This window comes from Oculina patagonica, chromosome 2 (assembly GCF_052425735.1).
Source record: "Oculina patagonica isolate OP01 chromosome 2, crgOcupat, whole genome shotgun sequence".
Taxonomy (NCBI): Eukaryota; Metazoa; Cnidaria; class Anthozoa; order Scleractinia; family Oculinidae; genus Oculina; species Oculina patagonica.
In genome coordinates, this window is record NC_135759.1 from 21,967,208 (window position 1) to 21,986,094 (window position 18,887).

Genomic DNA, 18,887 nt, shown 5'->3' on the forward strand with positions numbered 1-18,887 from the left:
AAGCAAGAATGATTCATTTATAGACAAGTGGGATGGGATGAAAAAAAAAATCTAAAATACTGTATTCCTGAGTATTGGCTGTGCCGGGATGCCCTCTAAATGTAGTTGCCTGTTATTATATAAAAGAGGTCTATCGCTATCAGTTTCTCCTGTAGAAAATCAGTATACCTCCGCTGCTATAAAAGCAATACCATAACTTTCCATTCTATTCAACTGACTCTATGCACATGCTGGTTGGTCAATGTCTTTGTTTTAGGGAAATTAAATTCTAGTAACAGTGAATTTATATATCTCTGGTGAGTAACCACAAGATACACCAAAAGCCGAGGGTGTAATAAGAAAACACATTACGCCATGTTTAAAATCAGTTCAACCGAAACGATTTACACCTTATGAATCCAGTAAGAAAAGTGGATTAGACTCGCCTTTGCTACATACCTCTTCATGGTGAGTATATCGAACACTCATTTTTTTTATTGCCCACCTGGGTTATGTGATATACGGTCTCACATGGGTCGCCATGTTCTATGATTTTAGGTTGGTTTCTTGACAGTTCATACCAACAGTTTTAACTGGCATATTGGACAACACTTTTCACTCATTAAGGCAGCTTCAGACATTAGTGCTCGTAGAATTGTCTTCACCTGAATATCAAGAGTAACCAAAGCGCACTTAGCTTGCGTCTGTGTTCGCAGACTAAAGCGCACTGGACTGACTGGAGTGTGTAAAAATCCGATCAGTGAATGCTTGCCGACATCATTTTGCCATACATTGATCTTATTGATTCTTATCAAACGGGTTCGTTGTCTGAGCCACACCAGTGGTCAAAATTGTGACGGCATTAGTTCGCAGCGCTAGTAAAATTGGTCTTTACCTGGTACCATTTTTTCTGTCTTTTTAGTGCTTTTCTGTATAGTGCTTTTTGTTTTAACGGTCAGCACGTATCTGACATATGTACTATTAAAATTTGACCCAGTTCAATCCCCCGTTAGGTTTCAAAAGCGATTTATATAATTCCCTCTTTCAGTTTGATTTCATTGCAAAAAGAGATTTGTGAAGTAAATATCTATCCGGCTTGGATTTGAATCTTCTGTTAAAAATATCGAAGTGCATAAGAAATTACAGACCTAACGGTCAAATCCTTGGACTGAGGACTGCTCCATCAGGGAAGGTAGTCTTTGGTCGCACTATCTACTACTCACGACACTACTGCAGATAAAGTTTTGTAACGACGGTAAGCCCAAGGAAGTAAACAAACGTTTTCATTGGTGCACCTTGGTGCACTGTGTTTGAGTTTGCTTCAGTATTTTAGGGCGATCGTGTCCTTTTTCACTGAACCAAGGCTATTTGGAAAAGCTGTTACAGAAATATCCGTGCAGCTGACTTCCGTTACTGCCCAGTGCGAAGACTGTTAGTAATAATCAATTTGTCTCAACAACGAGTCAACTGCATAGCAAAATTTTATTTATTTCAGCAGCAAATTCATTGACCAGCTCGCTGCAAGAAATCAAACTGTACTGATGCTAAGATGATGCAAGCAGCCACCCTCTTTCTCAGATGCTATTTAAATGTGCAGGGTGTGGTGTGGATACTTTATTTACCCTCGCATATGTAAAATATACCATAATTCTTAGACTAAGTAGTTACAAAAGATTAATATTGCATAACTTTCTTCCACGCATTCACGATATCCATTTTATATGTCAATGCCACATAAAAGCTCCCCCTCAATTAAATATAAGTAGTTTTGGAATTCATCAAGAAGGAACCAGAAAGTCAATAGATGGTGAAATTTATATAATTCTTGATTTGTCGTCTCAAAATAATTCAATTTAACGTTGATTTTAAATCGCCATATAGATATAAAAGAGACGGGGATGCACGTCGGAACCGCATAACGGCAACCAGTACCGGAAACTCGTTATCATGATAAGGGTGTGGCTTGAAGAACCTGCTTCTATATGCTTAATCACCACGTGCATTATCTACTAATTTAAAGACCCCTTTGCTTAGATTCGTTACATTTCGAAAGAGATACGCAAGCCTGGAAGTCCGGACAAATTTTAAACCCTCCAACCTCCCCTTCGGCGACGTAACACACAGTTATAGTGCTTTCGCACCCAGCCGCTCATTGCCTCGGCCACAATCTTTCCCCATATCTTATCCACGCAAGACAATGAGCGGCATAATTAATGAGTGAGAATGGTATACAATTCGCTAGTTATCTTGCATAATTAAACTAATAAGCAAAGCTTTGAGTTTTTCTTGCTAAAGATTATGCGGGTGTTGCAATACAACTAAAACCTTACTATGCTATAGGCTTTTAAATTTGCAGAAATAAACTTAGTCCTGACATAAAATAGGGTGACATTGATTTCTATTTTAAGGCTTTTCTTCGATAACTATCATTCCATAATCAAAGGAATTCCCACCCGTGAAACCTAAACAGCTTTCACCCCCACAATATGAACCACCGCCACCACCGGCTTGCTTACTCCTCACACCACTTCCACCTCCAGAATATCCCCCACCTCCACCAGATGCTCCGTTATCTTCTGAGCCCCCTCCCCCTCCACCAAACCCACCTACTGCCCCTGGAGCGGGTCCTCCATAACTTCCACTGTTCATCCTGCCTGCCAGTCCTCCGATCCAATCTTGAAGACGTGAGCCTCCAGTCTCACCATGGCTTGTTCCTTTTCGTGCACAGCCTTGACCTGACCACCCCGCGCCTACTCCCCCGTGATAGCTCGCGTCAGGACTATTGCACTCACCAGGAAAGCCCCCAGTCCCTCCTCTTCTAGCATCAGATGAGTACCTGCCCGTGCTACTGGTGCCGTCTGTTCCAGCCTGACCATCTACGCCATGGTACCCTCCGGACGCACCCCCTCCCCCGCCGGCTGCTATCAAAAGGATGTTATCTATCGTATAAACAAAACTTCCTCCTCCTCCCCCTGTTCCGGCGTTATCCTCTACTGACATCCCCAACTCCGCCGCTGTCTTAGAAGTTTGCATCCCTTCTTTTATTTCCACTGAATCACCCCCTCTTTTTCCCACTACTACGCTTAGTACGGTTCCTTTGGTAAGGTGAAATATTCCTTTTATCTTTGCACCTTTACCACCAAAGTACGTCCCAGGAAGATAACCATAATTGTAGCTATGAGTTCCGCCTCGGGCCCCATAAGCTGTGATTGAATACCGAGAAGTGTTGGGAACTATAAACGTTTGAATGGTGCCCAATCTTCTATTGCTTCCTGTTGAAATAAAATGCCACTTAAACAATTCAAAATCGTGATATATTATTAAAACAAACTGTTTAAACTCTGCAAAATTTACAACTTGAAACTTGATAAAGTTAATTTTATTTACAAAAAAATATTTAATTTTTTCCCGATTTCCCAGTAAACATTTGGTTCGCATCGTTCTTGGATTATGCTTTTCATGGGTCAACGTTTGTTCAATTAGGTCTATAAGCGAGCTAATGATAATGAAACGTAAATTCTCACCTTCAGATGTGAGACCACAGTAAGCCTCAAACGGTGGTGCCACAGAATTAATGGGTTTCAGCCAATAGGTACCGCTACCAATATTGTCGCCTTCGCTCTCAATTATTTCACGACATGAGAATGCGGGCAGTTCTCGAATTGATCCAAGTTTAACTAATAAGTAAAATAAGATTATATTATTAGTACTAAAATTCTTGTTTATGGAAGTCATTTTCTTAGCTTCGATATAGCTAGTTTCCAGGCAAGCCACTGAACTTGAGAGAAAACAAGTAACATGGTTAAAATCCCAACGGAGACATGCAGACCAGCTGGTTACAACACGTGATCGAGGATTTAAACTTAGGGACGGACCATTTTCTTGGAAGGGTAGGGATCAAAAATCCAGAAAAAATTGTTTGCAAAATCAAAAAAGCCCAAATAAATTGTTTTTGAAGACATCAAAAAAGATTGTCTGCAGGAAGATTTAGCCGGAAAAAGTTGTTTGCACAGACAATGACACTAAAAAAAAATGTTTGTCTTGAAAAAAATTTGATCCCCCCCACCTCCGGTCAGTCCCTTAACGTAGCAGTGTCACGATATTTTAAGGTTTTCTGATTACTTCTAGAGGAAGAAAACCAAAATATTTGCAAAAGAAAAACAACAAAGGAGTAATGAAAACGCAAAAATAACAAAGGATGGTTACGACTGACGAAGTTTAAGACAGATACAAAGACAAAGTTGAAAAAACTTGCCAGTTTTTCAAGATGGGTTGTCCGTGACGTAGCTCCTTTGATATCTACAATCCAAGACATAACCTCTTGGGAAGGTTGCACAAACACCGCAATTTCAAACACTTCGACATAAATGTAGTCTCTAGGTACGTACACAAGATGTTGGCCCCCCTCTCCCCCATATCAATGTTGAAGTTTTCCTGAACATTATGATAGATTGCTGTGATTGAGGTCTGTAGGTAGACTTCAACATTGAATGAGGGGGGAGGGGAGCGAAAAATTGACGACCTTCCTAAGGGTATTGACGAGGATTGTAGCTAGTGGCAGGGTGGGGGCTTTAAGCCAGAACCTCCGGATTTATACAACAGCAGCCGCGCCCCAAACCACTCGGCCACGCTGCGTCGCTACCTCCCATCGGGGAGAAAGTTGTATAGTTCTCTCAAATACTCAGAGTTTTTTTATGATTAGCAAAAATATTTGTATGACTTTTTAAGTTTATGTTTCACAGTATTTTGTTACTGCGAGATAAAACCATATCAGTCAAAACCCCGTCAAAACAAGTCAATATCTGCATGACACAGTGTGTCGGAGTTTTAGTACCCGTCAAACTAATCTTTTGTAGCGGTTAACAGTATATATACCTCGATTTGTAATGAGCTTCACATAAAACCGATCTTTATCTGTAAGGTAATGCCCAGGCTTCGCTTCCTTCGTCCTGTTGTTAAGTTCACACTTTTCTTTCAACAAGACATAGTTAAAACTTTGGCAAATGAGGTCTGCATGGCACGCCTCGAAACACTCATGGGGCCACTTTTTCTCTAGGATGCGGTACGTGAATCCAACGAGAGCTTTGTAAAGAGCGGACCGTTCAGTGTGACAATGATCATGGGAGTCGCACGTGGACGCTGATGCACTCAAAAGCTGGCCAACCAATGAGAAAACTACGCCGAGTAGCCACGTAATCCAAATCATCTAGCAAACCAATCAGATAGGCGAATGTCCTTAAAAGGAAACACTAGCTAAGCATATAATTTCAACTTACGTACATTTGACATTAAAGTTCCCTGTAGCGGTTGCGTGCGGTCTTTTAACCTAAGAAAAAATGATGACAAATCCAATCTTATAACAAGCTCAATCCAAAGTAGCGATCTTTTGTTTAATAGAAATGCTTGAACTGATTGGTTGAATTGGTTAAGCAGAACTAGCCAGTAAAAACGTTAGCCGTTGTTTTACTTCAAAGTTTACTGTCTTTTGAAGTTTCGCTTTTCGTTATTTTTAGCTAATGCAAACTCTGCTGCACTTAATTGCAGCCATGGGAAAGTTACCGTTCGGTATTATATGCAGAAACGTCAGGTACAAAGATAAACTATAAAATCTATCAATAAAGACTGTTCCATTTAAGGAATGTCATAGAGAGTTATGCCAATGATTTACCAGTATATTGACCGCAGTGTTAAGACGCAAAATTCTTTCCGAAAATAAGCTTAGTGTAGTTTGAAACGCAAACTTTCATATTTCATAGAGTGCCGTTTGCGCAAAATACCTAGGCTGCTTTCTAGTTGACTCGAATTTGTTAAGACAGTAGGTGACCTACCATACACTGAAGTAGGTTCAAGTATTATTTTTTTTGTTCAAGCTTCAGGATCAGTTCAGTTAAACCTATTCTTTTTGATTTGCACAACCATTGTGGTCTTTGAATCCGGACACCGATTTTCTCACACTGAAATGTCTAGAAAATTCACACACCCCTAAAATGTACTAATCAAATTGCTAAATGGAGTGATGTTCTTTCCAAATGATATCACTACAGCTCAGTTTATCACAAAAGCTGAAAAAATTTAAGTACTTGTTTCATAAATAAAATCTGAAACTTTGTATGTTGTATTCAAAATGTTTTTCTTTAAGCAAAGAAATTGTGTCATTCTAAATTGATTGAAAAAAAAAACTTGAAAATGTCTCCCTTAAATATCACGACGAATTTTGTTTTCTGTGCAAGCTAAGCTTAGCTTATCAGTTAATCTACGATAACTGTGACGGATTGTGTAGTACTGATTTCAGTCGCAGCTTTGTATGCATTTTGGTATGATATTTAATAACTGTAACTATATTTATTCTAGAATTCCCGATTCATCTCAGTTAAAAATTTTGTACAGCAACCAGAAAATATCTTGCATACCATACCCTAATGTGGTAGTGTTTTCGTTTACTGTTTTCCTTGTTGCTTGCGCCCAACTTCTTCGAACCAAAAGTATACCGATCATTAAACATGTTTTCCCCCTTGAAATTTAACGTCAACCAATTTTGGACTGTTCAAATTATGAAGCTATGTTTACAAAAACAAAAGGTGCTAATAAGCTCTATAAGTTTGTTAGGCACATTAATTAAGCACAGTTGTTTACGCAAATTGTAACGGTCTAATTTACCCAGGAAAGACATTGTAACGTAAATCTGATACTGTACCTCCGGTAAAAACAAATTTAATCCTTTAAGATTTCTTTAAATAAAATTGTATTCAATGCAAGCCACGAGCAGTAACATTATTACAAGGTTTTTCGCCTGAATTCATTTTCTTTTCTGACTTGTTAAGATTTTTTTATTTAATTTAACAAATAAAAGCGGCAAATCATGATAACTGAATCATTGTAGAGTCCAAAAAATGAAGTGACGAACTCATGAATAATTTCTGAAACTCAGTTCTGAATAATTCTGCCGGCTGTGCAGTGCCCGTCAATTGTTTTAGCACGGAAAATATATAGCTACTTAAAAAAATTGTTAAAATTTTCACCGCTTGCTTACTTTCAATTTCAATTATACTTGAGCGAAAACCAGCCAATTTTTTTCATACAAACAAACCGATTGGCAACTGACTTGGCCGCCAGAAGTCTACTCCCGCCGGCAATTAACAGGAATGATCTACTAATTAAAGGTACGTCTAATTGTCAATATTTTGCGTTCATAAGAACACCCCCAAGTTCTATTGTAGTATTTAGCTAAAAGAAACCGGCAACTGTATAAGCAAAACAAGTGTCCTCTTCTTTTAAGGTCATTCCTCTGAAATAGAACATGCACTGCGATTCTTGTCAAACTTAAATTTTGAAGTAAAAAAGGGGGGGGGGGTCACTTGTTCAGGAGCAACAGCACCTTGTCAGTATATATACGAATAATTATATTCACGATTACTTGCTAAATTCCCGTTTTCAGACAATGGTTTATTATTCTAGACTGGGGATCGGTCTATAATTATTTTACTGATAAAAAGAATGTTATTGCAACCAAGCAGGGGGGGGAAAGTCGGCGCTTTTCTTTGAATACATAGCAGTGCTTGGAAACGGTGCGACGCTATGTCAATCAAGCTGTTGCTAAGAAAGACGTCAAACCAAAGTTTTGTTTTCTCAGAAAGATTTTAATATCAATGACTGCGTGCGTGTGAAATGAGAATAGTCGCGGTGTTTGCGTTTGATGTTTTACGCCGCTGAGATGTTTTTGGCATTTTCAGCCAGATTTGTCACCTTATGTCTCACGTCACTGAGAATGTTTTGGCGGCGTGGAATAACAAGCGAAAAATTTGTCACGGTTGAAATTTAACAACCAAAAAATGGAAAAAAAAATCAGAACCATTGAAGTTATTTTTAATTAGTAGAATTCACAAGCCTTACTTTTGCCAGACTTGTCACCGTTATCACTGTTTGTTGTTTTGATGAACGGAAGACTTCAAAGAAGCAATCAAAATGCAAATAGCTATTGTGTTTTGTGCATGGTCAAGACCAAATCATGCGAACTAAACAATGAACTTTGTCAAGCTATTCACTACGCCCTTAGCAACCATTCGATAGCTACTGCGCAGTCTCGGTTGCCAGGCACCGCTATGATAACTTTTTGAGTCGTGTAACAAAGGAAGTTTCTTCCCCCCCCCCCCCCCTGCAACCAAGCAAGAGAAATATATGATTGGCCATTTTACTCGTTTTCGCGAAAATGACGATTTTACTTGCTCCAAGTGCATTTTGGTAAACCAGTATTTTGAGGCTCCCTTCCATTTCAAAGTAGCTTTTTACACTGCGAAAAACACTGTCGTGAACTTTTGTGACCTATTGTAGCTGTTTAATTAAAGCTATGCGCTCGCACGTTTAGAGGCTGTAAGACGTAAAGCTAATTTGAATAAATTTCAAAATGGACTAGGAAACAAGTACCTGAGTTTTAATCAGTTGATGGCGATATCTTGACCAGGAGAATTTACTAATGTCGCAGTTCCCCCCCCCCCCCCAAAAAAAAAATGATAAATCGCGATTTAGGTTCATAGGGTAGGTTGCAGGGTGTAAAGAGATACATTCTGCCATGCAGTCATTATTCCCCCCTCCCTTTAGATCATTAAACATTTTTAATTTTTTCTTTGTGTTAAAATGAAACAGTTTTTACGAAAAATAAAGGTAAAAAAAAAAAAAAAAGGGGGGTTTAAGGCGTGGGCCTTTGCTGTGGCTGTTTCTACTAATTCAGCCTATCTTGTATAAATAACTATCATTGGTTGCTGGGACGGCAAAATGCTCGTTTTATAACCTTATTACTGGTACTTGACATTTTCTTCTTTTAAACGTACAATTGTACTATGAGGAACAAACATTCAGAGCATTCACGTTTTACGTGCTTTGGTTTAAAATTCAGACTTTATTCCAGTTGTGCTTTACAACAATTCTGCTGAATTTTACAAGCTCACGTCTTTAATAATTAACCGCTACTACTACTCTTTGTAGCCTCAATCCAGTTCATCAAAGCCTTCACGTTGGCATACACCCCCGGGTATCCTGGTTTAGCGCATCCGATACCGTAGCTTACCACTCCTGCTAAGTAAGCCTTTCCATTCTGTGGGCACACCAAAGGGCCTCCACTATCTCCCTGACAGGAATCGATTTTTCCTTGATCATATCCAGCGCAGATCTTGAGGTTTGAGATGCGACCATAATTCTGTGAACACTTTTGCCTGTTGACTATAGGAACATTTGCTTTCATCAGTGTCTGGGCCTGCGGTCCACCCTCTCTGATTGTCCCAAACCCAGTCACGGTGCACATGGTTCCATCTCTAAAGTTGGAGCTAGACGTAGGGAGGCAAACCGGTTTCATGTAGTCATTGTATTCTACTTCGCTGTCTAGCTCAATCATGGAAACGTCGTTATCAATCGTACGTGTGTTATATTGAGGATGGTTGGTCACCTGCAATAATCAGTCGAACAACAACAGACTTAACAGAAGTGCAAAGGAAACGTTTCATATAGGTAATCACCAAGGGTCATGAATAGTCACCTGCAATAATCAATCAATCAACTGCAGACTTAACACAAGTGTAAAATCTTATACCGGACCATACTTGTCCACTTAGACATATCAGGGAAACGTTTAGCTATAGGTAATCACTGACCAGAGGGATTGATACATTTTCAGATTTAATTGAAAGGGAGTGCCATTCTAGTTGGTTCTACTGGCGACCTACCGAATTATACATACTTGTGATAAAAAGGGAAAATTCGATCACGTTTGGTTGTTACCATGCAATGGATTATCTTTTGATTCGCGCCAAATCTTTTAAATTTTAGAATCTTTTGAATGATTGGGTCATCTCCCCCTAAAGCTAGTGATGCCGTACATCTTTTATAACTATTAAGTCAGCTTAATAGATCGTGTAAATTTTTACCTTATGTTTTAGTGTAGCCGTTACTTTTTATACTTAATCTTAAATTTTTTTACCTTTTAATTGTTTTTTAATAAATTTTCATTGGGTTTTTTATGAATTTTAATTGAAAATGTTTTTATACTAAACTATTTTTAAGAGGGCCACAAGTTCATTAGTAAGTTAATAACTCTTAAGTGTCACCCTCTGTAAATTTTTGATTGTTTCATTGATTTATTCAGTGAATGCTGGCTTTCAGCAGTATACCCATTAGGCCACCGCACCTCACTCGTAAATTCTCGATAACATTAACAAAAATTCAATCTTCCTTTTACCTTTTTCGCTGAGATTACCACCTCATTTCCCTCATCGTTATTGACATCAAATTCTCCAAGTATAACCTTAAGCACATATGGTGGCCGCTGCATTTTTTGGAAGCAGTGAGCAGCTGACAGCACCCACTTTTTATCGATAAGAGATCCACCGCAGAAGATGTTGGTTCTACCGTAATCGCTCTCCCATCTAAATCCCACCTGCCAGGGAAACTCTGATGGCCTCGCTTGCTCGCCACCAACAATGCGAGACTTTTTGCCAACACCGCAGCTAATGCTTCCGCCATACCTTCCACCCTCTTGACCGTTTCCCTGAGGATCATTCATACCTGCCACTGCTATTCGCTGAATTTAGTCTGCAACAAAGGTCGCATTTATTTTTATGTTCAAGCATTAGTAATGAAATGACCAACGACCTATGTCATTGTGATCTTCCATTAGCCAGTTATCGTATTGATTTGTTTTTATACACCTCACAACTACTTTCATTTTCTTTATTGCTAGCAAGAAAATCGTCTTCTGTTTAATTTATAATACGGCATCAACTAAAAAGCAAAACCTTTCTTCCGTTGCGCGGCAGGGAGATTATAGAATTTGCTGAACATACTTTAATAACGAAAACTAGCTGATAATGTAGAGCGAGGCATGCGCATAAGACAGGAAAAAAATTGAGATCCCTGAGATCTGAGTTAATAGAACAAATTGTTTCCTAACTGATATAATATCCCGACGAATGTTAAAAGATCAGATAAATGTAAATAAAATTAATCCTGATGTTATGAGATGCCCGGTTAGGATAAATGTTTTTTAAATCGTGTTTTTATTTACCTTGTTGTGAGAAGTTACTTGGAACTGAGCCTAAGAAACAAACGTATTCAGTTTTAACGTTTTAACATAGTCGTGATCAGTAACCAGGGGCGGATCTAGCGGGGGGGGGGGGGGGGGGCGGGGCCCCCCCTTTTTTTTAAGAAAAAATAGGGGCCGGGGGGGCAAAAAAATTTTTTTTTTTGGGGGCCCCCCTTTGTGGGGGGGTTGTTTGGGCCCCCCCCCCAAACTATTTTTGGTCCCCCCCGGAACAATCAGCATTACGGCAGATACAAAGTTTACAAATATCGTTCCACTTTGAACGATAAATTACTGGCATGGATCTACAAGATAGGATTCGGGTTTTTAATTCCTTCTGGGGTACGTGTTAACTTTATTATTATACATGTAGTTATTCTTTTCTTTTTGTGGTTTTTGTCGGTTTTTTTTTTTTTTTTTTGCGCTTTTTTTTTGGGGGGGGGAGGTTTTTTTAGGAAAAAATTAAAAAAAAAAAAAAAAAAGAAAATTTTTTTAAAAAAAAAATATTAAAATTAGCAAGTATTTGTGTTTTCTGCCAGTTGTTATAATAACATGGAAAAAAAGAGCTAACGATTCCCTGATGGCATCTACTCGTTTTGAAGATGCTTGGTGGCCTAACGGAAAGTCTGTTTGTGTCGGAATCAAAAGTTCTGGGACGGTCAGGCCTTTGTTGTTCCTAGGTAGGACTAACTTTGCTACAGTGCCTGATGTGCCTCTTTACGGCGATTATATAGTGATGAATTATCAGGCTCCTCCGATGTAAAGATTCGACTGATTTCAACCTTTTAACCTACCTACTTTAGGAAAGACATTCTTCTTAAACACATCCGGGCCACCTTCAGCTCCTCGGGGACTGTAACGAATGCAGATGATGTCACCATGAACGGTGGAGCGAGCAGTACCAGCTCCAATTTGAAATGTAGTGTTCCACACAACCTTTTTACAAGAAAAGGAACAATTGATAGTTATTTTTATAACATCAGTTGTCAAAAACCATTTTGGACAAAGTTGCGCTTCCACATTTTTTGCCTCGATTGCAGGAGATCCATGAGTTGAACTGCATGAACTATGATAATTTGCAAAAGAAATGAAGATGCTGTATATGTACTCTGGCTGACTACTAGCTGTAAGACAACCATGATCTGGAGGTGCGTTTTCAGACACCCTTCCAGCAGTTATAATTAAAGGGCATCAGTATGATTACATTACATATTGTTTGATCGAATGTATGACCAAGGAATTGACTCATTGGATAATTCGTAACTTGAAGAAAAACCTTGATTCTAGTTACAAATCTCCAAGATTTCAACCCCACTCAAAAAAACATAAAAAAAACCTCGAAATGAAGTTACATTTAGTTTTGTTATCATGAGCTAGTTTGCTATGTTCAACTTATACTGTAAGCAGTCTGTATATTTTTACGTTTACAACTTAAGGTGAGTAAGATAAAATTAATTCGCCTTTTTGTATTGTAATTTTTCATGAATCATGACCATGAAATTCCGGTTATAAGAGCTCCCCAGTATAAGCCCTCCCCTGACCACACACAAAACCACCCCTCCCCTCTTATATAAATGAGCGTACACGATAGAACTACGACACGCGGCTTGAAACCATACTTTTACGGTATGCGTTGCTTGTTTGAAAAGCTAAAAGTATTTCCCATATAGTGTACCTGCGCAAAATGTTTGATGGGCATTCCAGGAACTTTGGGTAATCCTGTCTGATAGTTGTAATTTGTTTCTTCCATGTACCATTTTTGAACAGCCAGGTTGCAAAGGTCTGAAGAAGGACCGTTTGGTTGAGCTTTAGTGTCAGTTACGGCTATAGCAGCAAGATTTTCTCCCTCGTTTTTGGTGTCCATGGTCTTATTGTCGTGTGAGAGGTCGTCTTTTAACGCGAGTTCTTCGCACCACGCTTGAGCCTCGTCACCCAACTCTTCTGACCACGCAACAGTCTGGGCGCCATGAAGCTTCCTCAGGTTATTATGGGCCATCACGCATGCTTTGTGAAACTCGTCGTATGCGGTGACTCCTTCGCAAACATAAAATGGATGCCGTTTAGATCATTAATAGAGCAGAAAACTAACGTAATTATTCCTCATTACCAAAACAGTTAATAAATTCTGAGAGTTTACGAGAAATGGATTCCGTTAGGATTGAACTTATACAAAGAAATCGGAACGTTGCAGAGCAATATAGAAAGAGAAATAATTTGGCGAGTCAGGTTTACTTGACATTATAACATCCCTTCCCTTTTTCGGTTTGATCTTACCTCCATAAAGTAGAGAAGTGCACAGCAAAAACGCACAAATCTGAAATAGCTTCATTTTTTGTCAACCGCGTTTGCAGTGCACCTGGTATTTTTCCTTCTTCAAATTGATTTAGTAACAAACTCAAGTGCAAAATCCTGTGTATATGAAACAATAATCATTTATTATTTAATCCCCGTGATGTCATTCTGACCGGTATTACAAAGCAAGATTTTATGCCTTTCAACGTTTGACACACCCCTTATGTTTTTAAAATGAGAAAGTGAAACAGTTTAGCCCGTTAGCCAGATAAGTGCAAAGCAACAAAAAGCACAAAACTGAAAATGGGTTCATTTTTGTCAACCACGTTTTACAGTGTACCTGGCTTTCTCCCTTCTACAGCTTTATTTAGTGACGAACTCAAGTGCAAAATTCTGTGGACGGCCCCGGGATTTCATTCTGACCGGTATTACATGAAAGATTGTATGCCTTTCAGCGTTAGACACACCCCTTATTGTTTTAATAATGAGGAATCAAAACAGTTAAGTCGAAAAAATTGAAAAGAGCAAAAAAGTATTCAGCACTGTGAAAGCTACAGATATTTACATTCTCTTGACATTTTCTTATAAACAATGCTGTCATTGATATTTACATCAGTGGTTACCAAAATCTAAAAACGCTAAGCTGTTCCACTCACAAGTTACATGTAGTTTGTTTCCAATCTCCGCCCAAACTGAGCTAAGCTGTCAAGGCAGAGTGTTCAGGTATCCACAAGTTTGGTTTTCTTTTCAAACTCCTTCCAAAACCTAAGCTGTCAATTTAGGGGTGTTCCAGCCACAAGTTAAGTTTTCTTTCAATAGTCTTCCCAAAAGCAAGACTGTCAAAGAAGGGCTGTTCCAACCACATATGCCTTTCAGCGTTAGACACACCATGATGAGGAACAGACGAGAAGAGCAAAACGTGTCAACTGGAAGCACAGATATTTACATTCTCTTAACATTCTATAAACAATGCTGTCATGAATTTACATCAGTGGACAAAACAAAAACGCAGCTGTTCCACTCACAAGTTACCGGTCGTTTGTTTCCAATCTCCGCCCAAACTGAGCTGAGCTGTCAAGGCAGAGGTGTTCCATCCACAAGTTTGGTTTTCTTTTCAATCTCATCCCGAAAGCCTAGGTGTCGAAGTGGAGCTGTTCCAACCACAAGTTAAGTTTTCTTTTCAATCTCGTCCCACAAGCTTAGGTGTCGACGTAGGGGCTGTTCCAACCACAAGTTAAGTTTTCTTTTCAATCTCCTCCCAAAAGCTAAGCTGTCGAAGTAGGGGCTGTTCCAGCCACAAGTTAGGTAGTTTTCTTTTCAATCTCGTCCCATAAGCTAAGCTGTCGAGGTAGGGGCTGTTCCAGCCACAAGTTAATTTTTCCTTTCAATCTTCTCCCAAAAGTTAAGCTGTCTTGGTATAGGGGTCTTCAAATCATAAGTTAAGTTTTCTTTCAGTTTCACTAACCACCTCGCAAAAGCTAAGCTGATGAAGAAGGGCTATTTCAGCCACAAGTTAATTTTCTTTCCAATCTCTTTCCAAAAGCTTAGCTGTCAGGGTAGGGGTGTTGTAGTCACAAGCATGAATCTAATCATTTTCGCCTGTTAAAAAAAAAAAACATAAGTTGTAATTGCGGAGTTTTTCCTTTAACCCTGTTTCTTCCAGCCGCGCTAACTCTAGTATGTGATCGATTCAAGGGCTCCTGATACTCACACGAAATTTCTATTTAGATTAGACGTTAAAATGCTTAAGCATTGCTAAAATGGAATGAATTGGTAAGCGCATTATGTGATTCTGGCATAAATTCCTTTTTAATAGTTACTTACCTGTAGTCCCTAAATAGCCCAGTTTTAAATTAAGTAAAGAAAAAAATCAGTTTTCGACCCTTATAATGGCAATTATACAAGAGTGTTCACAGAAAGAATATCTGAAGCTTCCCCACACAATTTTAATAACGAGAGAACAAAATAATTAGAAGGTTGAACTGAACAGCACAAGATCTTGTAAACACCCGACACCGGCGTTGAACAGAAATTGTTTAGTGATGGAATTCAGTCAAATTACACGCTCAAAAACTGTTCACCAATTCAATACGGAGTTGAGAGTAGATTTCATTTCTGTATCTTCAAGTTGAAACATACAGTAGTTAAAACTCTCTTGGACGGACACAATAGAGAGAAGATTTATTGGTTGTTAGTACATGGCTGTTATGCTATGGCGGAATGAAAAAAAAACCTGGTCTTTCTTCATGTAGAGCCAGGACGCAGCTTAAAGTTCATGGCCATCCTTCAGTTCGCGGTTGGTCGTTACCCGACATTCAAATGTAAAACAAAAATACAAGCTGTCAATGGGATACTTGCCTTGGTGCTTCAAGAAGCTAAGAAACATGTACATAAATATATATATAAGAAAAACATCACCGATTCAGTCGCCTTTATAGGAACACTCTCTTGAGAGTTGCTTTGAACTGAATCGTCTGTTCATTTCTCAGGAGTTCAGTAGAAATTGTTAAATTCTAGCAATTCTCATACAAATTCGCAAAAGTGTTTTGTCAGGTTTAAAACACTAAAGGCGAAGTCGGTTGCTCTTTTACTCTAATTTTGGGACATATACGTTTGATTTGTCGCACGTCTTGTTAAAGAAAGCGTCGGATAACTCGGCAATTGACAGAACCAAAAAGTGCGTGCATGGAACTTAAGAAATGCATCTGGGAAGGGTTTTTTGAACGAGCATTTCTAGAAGTTGTTAAAATACATTTTCAGTGATCATTGGTTACCCCAGTTGTTTTATCGCACGGCTATAAAAATTCTCGCCAACTGTTATAAACTGTTGTTTTATTTCTCGTAGTGATCTTTTTAACCATATGCGTGTATCCCCTCCTACTACTCCACCCATGTACTGGCCATTCACAACCAATGACAAACACAACGGAGGTCGATTCTTGGCAAGTTGCAGACCGATGAACAAATCTGTTATACTTCGGCTCACGGTAAGTCGGGGAGTAAATTGAAACTCACTGTTCATATTCTCTTTTCACAGTCTTTCAAACAGAGCCAGTTGTTTCCAACAAGTTTTTAGGATGTGACTTCAATAGCATAATAATTCGGCTATAAAATATCGTTTTCGATTAGCTCTTACTTAGTCAATAATGTAGATGCGCAAGTTTAAGTTCTGGTTCACTTCCAGTTCCACATTTTTTCCTGCGGGCGGGATTCATTAAACCCGACTGATCTTGTCGTTATCACTTCACCGGCAGTTTAAGCGTCAGTTTAATTATGGCTCCAGCGACGCCATATTTACGTCTCTACTGAAGGCTTTCTTTCCACAGCTTTTATTTTTGTTGAAAATGGGGGTTTTATCCTCCTTTTTTTTTTTTTTTTCCATTTCCGGGGCGCCTATTGCCAAAAGCTTTACCATTTTGTTCTTACATGTTGGTAAAAACTAATGTGTATTTTCAATTCATCGCCCAGTCTTTCTGTAGCTTTCGTGGCGCCATATTGAAGGTGTTATGGACATAATTACTTTTTTCTATAAAATAAGTCACACCACATCACGTTTTGGTTTGTTTTATTTTAACTGTTCAGACTTTGCGTTTTGTTATTATAGCATTTAAATTGTTGTTTTTCATATGGTATTTTTTATCCTTGTTCTCTTTGACAACCGTGACCTTGTTCTCCTGGTGCTCAGTTTATTATAATCTCAGTCGATCACCATATCCTTGTTTCGCTGGTGCTTAATTTATATATCATATTTTTTGATCACCATGGCCATGCTCCACTGGTGCTTATTTTCTTTCTTTTTATCTCCGTAGCGTTGTTCCGCTGGCTCTAATTTTATTATTATTATTATTATTATTATTATTATTATTATTATTATTATTATTATTATTATTATTATTGCAGGCCCGAGAGAGGTACGCAACCTGAACCTGAGATCATGCCTTTCCTCCCTACTTACCACTCTCTCATCTTTGCAAGGGAAAAACCGCCTGATCGCAGGTTACCCGCAACCCTAATCTTGACAGTGACCAGCTCAGCGGATTGCGTTTTACGCGTTCGCGCCACGTTAATAATAGGCGAACAGAAACCGGAAGTTGAAAATTTTGTTCTTCCACTAAGAACGATCGGAACGCGAAAAATGTGTCAATCACGATAGTTTGTCGTAACACCGGAAGAGAAAAATCTCTTCTCCAACGATAAGAATATGCGAAAAAAGAGTCAATCTCTAAACTGTTTGTCACATAAGATCAACGCTTCTGTCACATGGAAGATTGCAAACATTACAATTTGTAGACTTTTTTATTGTTGTTTTTATATTTCCTCTATAAGTGATCCGCTCAAATCTCCTGCATAAGCAAGACTTAAGCAAGAGAAGGCTGGCGTGATTTTGTGCCGTTTTGACATGTACAATCGAATGAAAATGGTCGATTTTCAACCCAATTTCTACCCTCTAAATCGAGTCTAGACGTCAAAACGAAAATTTCGTTTTTCTCAGAAAAATAAAAAATATTTGAAAAAAAAACACATATCGTTTTTAGTTTTAATAAGGACTATCTTCATGCAGAAGATGAGCGAAATCCCTGTGTTTTTAGCCTTGCCGCAAAAGACAATTTTTATTTGATTTTTCTAGAAACTTTCTCTTAAATAGAATTTGACTCATGCTTTCCTTATAAATCTTTGTTTATAGCCATTTTAGTCCAATAATGCAACAGTTGCTCGTTACGCTTCTTGCCAAGTAGACATATTCGCATAGTGCAGAAAGGGAACATCCCTTAGAAGAGACATTTTTTTTCGTCGGAGGGGGGAAACTTTAATGAAATATTTGCTTTCAAATGGGATTTTTATGTATTCTTAGGGTTATTATTACGATAACAGTTTCTTTTGATGGGAAACTGTGGTTATTAAATTATCGCCTCTTTTTTACATAGTAGTGGGCTGTTTTCATGCGGATAATATCTAGTTTCCTCTATAAAACCCGCCTTCAGTGTATCGTGGTAGTTGCATCTCGACCGAGGAGATCCCTGTTCAAATTGATATTTCAGGAACAAAGATCTTTCTGAACAAATCGAATCGTTTATATCTGTGAAACAAAGTTCTAACCAGTTACGCGTAAACTCATTTTGGACTTGCTTTGTTCATACAACTACCATCGATTGATGAACAATGAACGTTTTTTTAGCGGGAAAAAGAAAAAAATATCAGCTATAAGTTGAAGAATTAACGAAGTAACCTGTCCTGAAGCGCGGGTTGTTATTGTAACTGTTTTCCAGTTCGCCACTCCCCCCCCCCCCCTTCTTCCCGCCTCGTACGTAAATATCACTGGTTAAAGAGGTCGTTCACACAGTTGTACGTTCATAAACTGACTACCGGTACAAAAATTTTTCTTGGTTTAGATATAACGTACTACACAGAATAATAATTCACAGCTTTGACGTTTGGCTTCATTTTGCTTTAATTCTGACCTTATTCCAGCTGAGCTTTACAACAATATTTATATTCTGAGTGAGTAAATGGTTTGACCAAGGAATTAGTAGTAGTTCGTCTTGTGTGTATG

The 18,887-nt window shown here is 38.6% G+C and overlaps 2 protein-coding genes across 2 annotated transcripts; both read right to left on the reverse strand.

The window, feature by feature from the left end:
- Positions 1 to 2,382: 2,382 nt before the first annotated feature.
- On the reverse strand, positions 2,383 to 5,185 carry LOC144642217 (uncharacterized). The gene is made up of 3 exons (XM_078501198.1): positions 4,855 to 5,185; positions 3,504 to 3,656; positions 2,383 to 3,251 (listed from the first exon to the last, which is right to left on the reverse strand). Exons 1-3 carry the CDS (start codon positions 5,183 to 5,185, stop codon positions 2,383 to 2,385), a joined length of 1,353 nt encoding a protein of 450 aa, XP_078357324.1.
- Positions 5,186 to 8,852: 3,667 nt separating this feature from the next.
- LOC144643535 (brain-specific serine protease 4-like) lies at positions 8,853 to 13,457 on the reverse strand. The gene is made up of 6 exons (XM_078502827.1): positions 13,319 to 13,457; positions 12,720 to 13,078; positions 11,839 to 11,980; positions 11,030 to 11,059; positions 10,205 to 10,530; positions 8,853 to 9,415 (listed from the first exon to the last, which is right to left on the reverse strand). The coding sequence occupies exons 1-6, from the start codon at positions 13,371 to 13,373 to the stop codon at positions 8,933 to 8,935; spliced, it is 1,395 nt and encodes a 464-aa protein (XP_078358953.1). The 5' UTR covers positions 13,374 to 13,457; the 3' UTR covers positions 8,853 to 8,932.
- Positions 13,458 to 18,887: the final 5,430 nt, after the last annotated feature.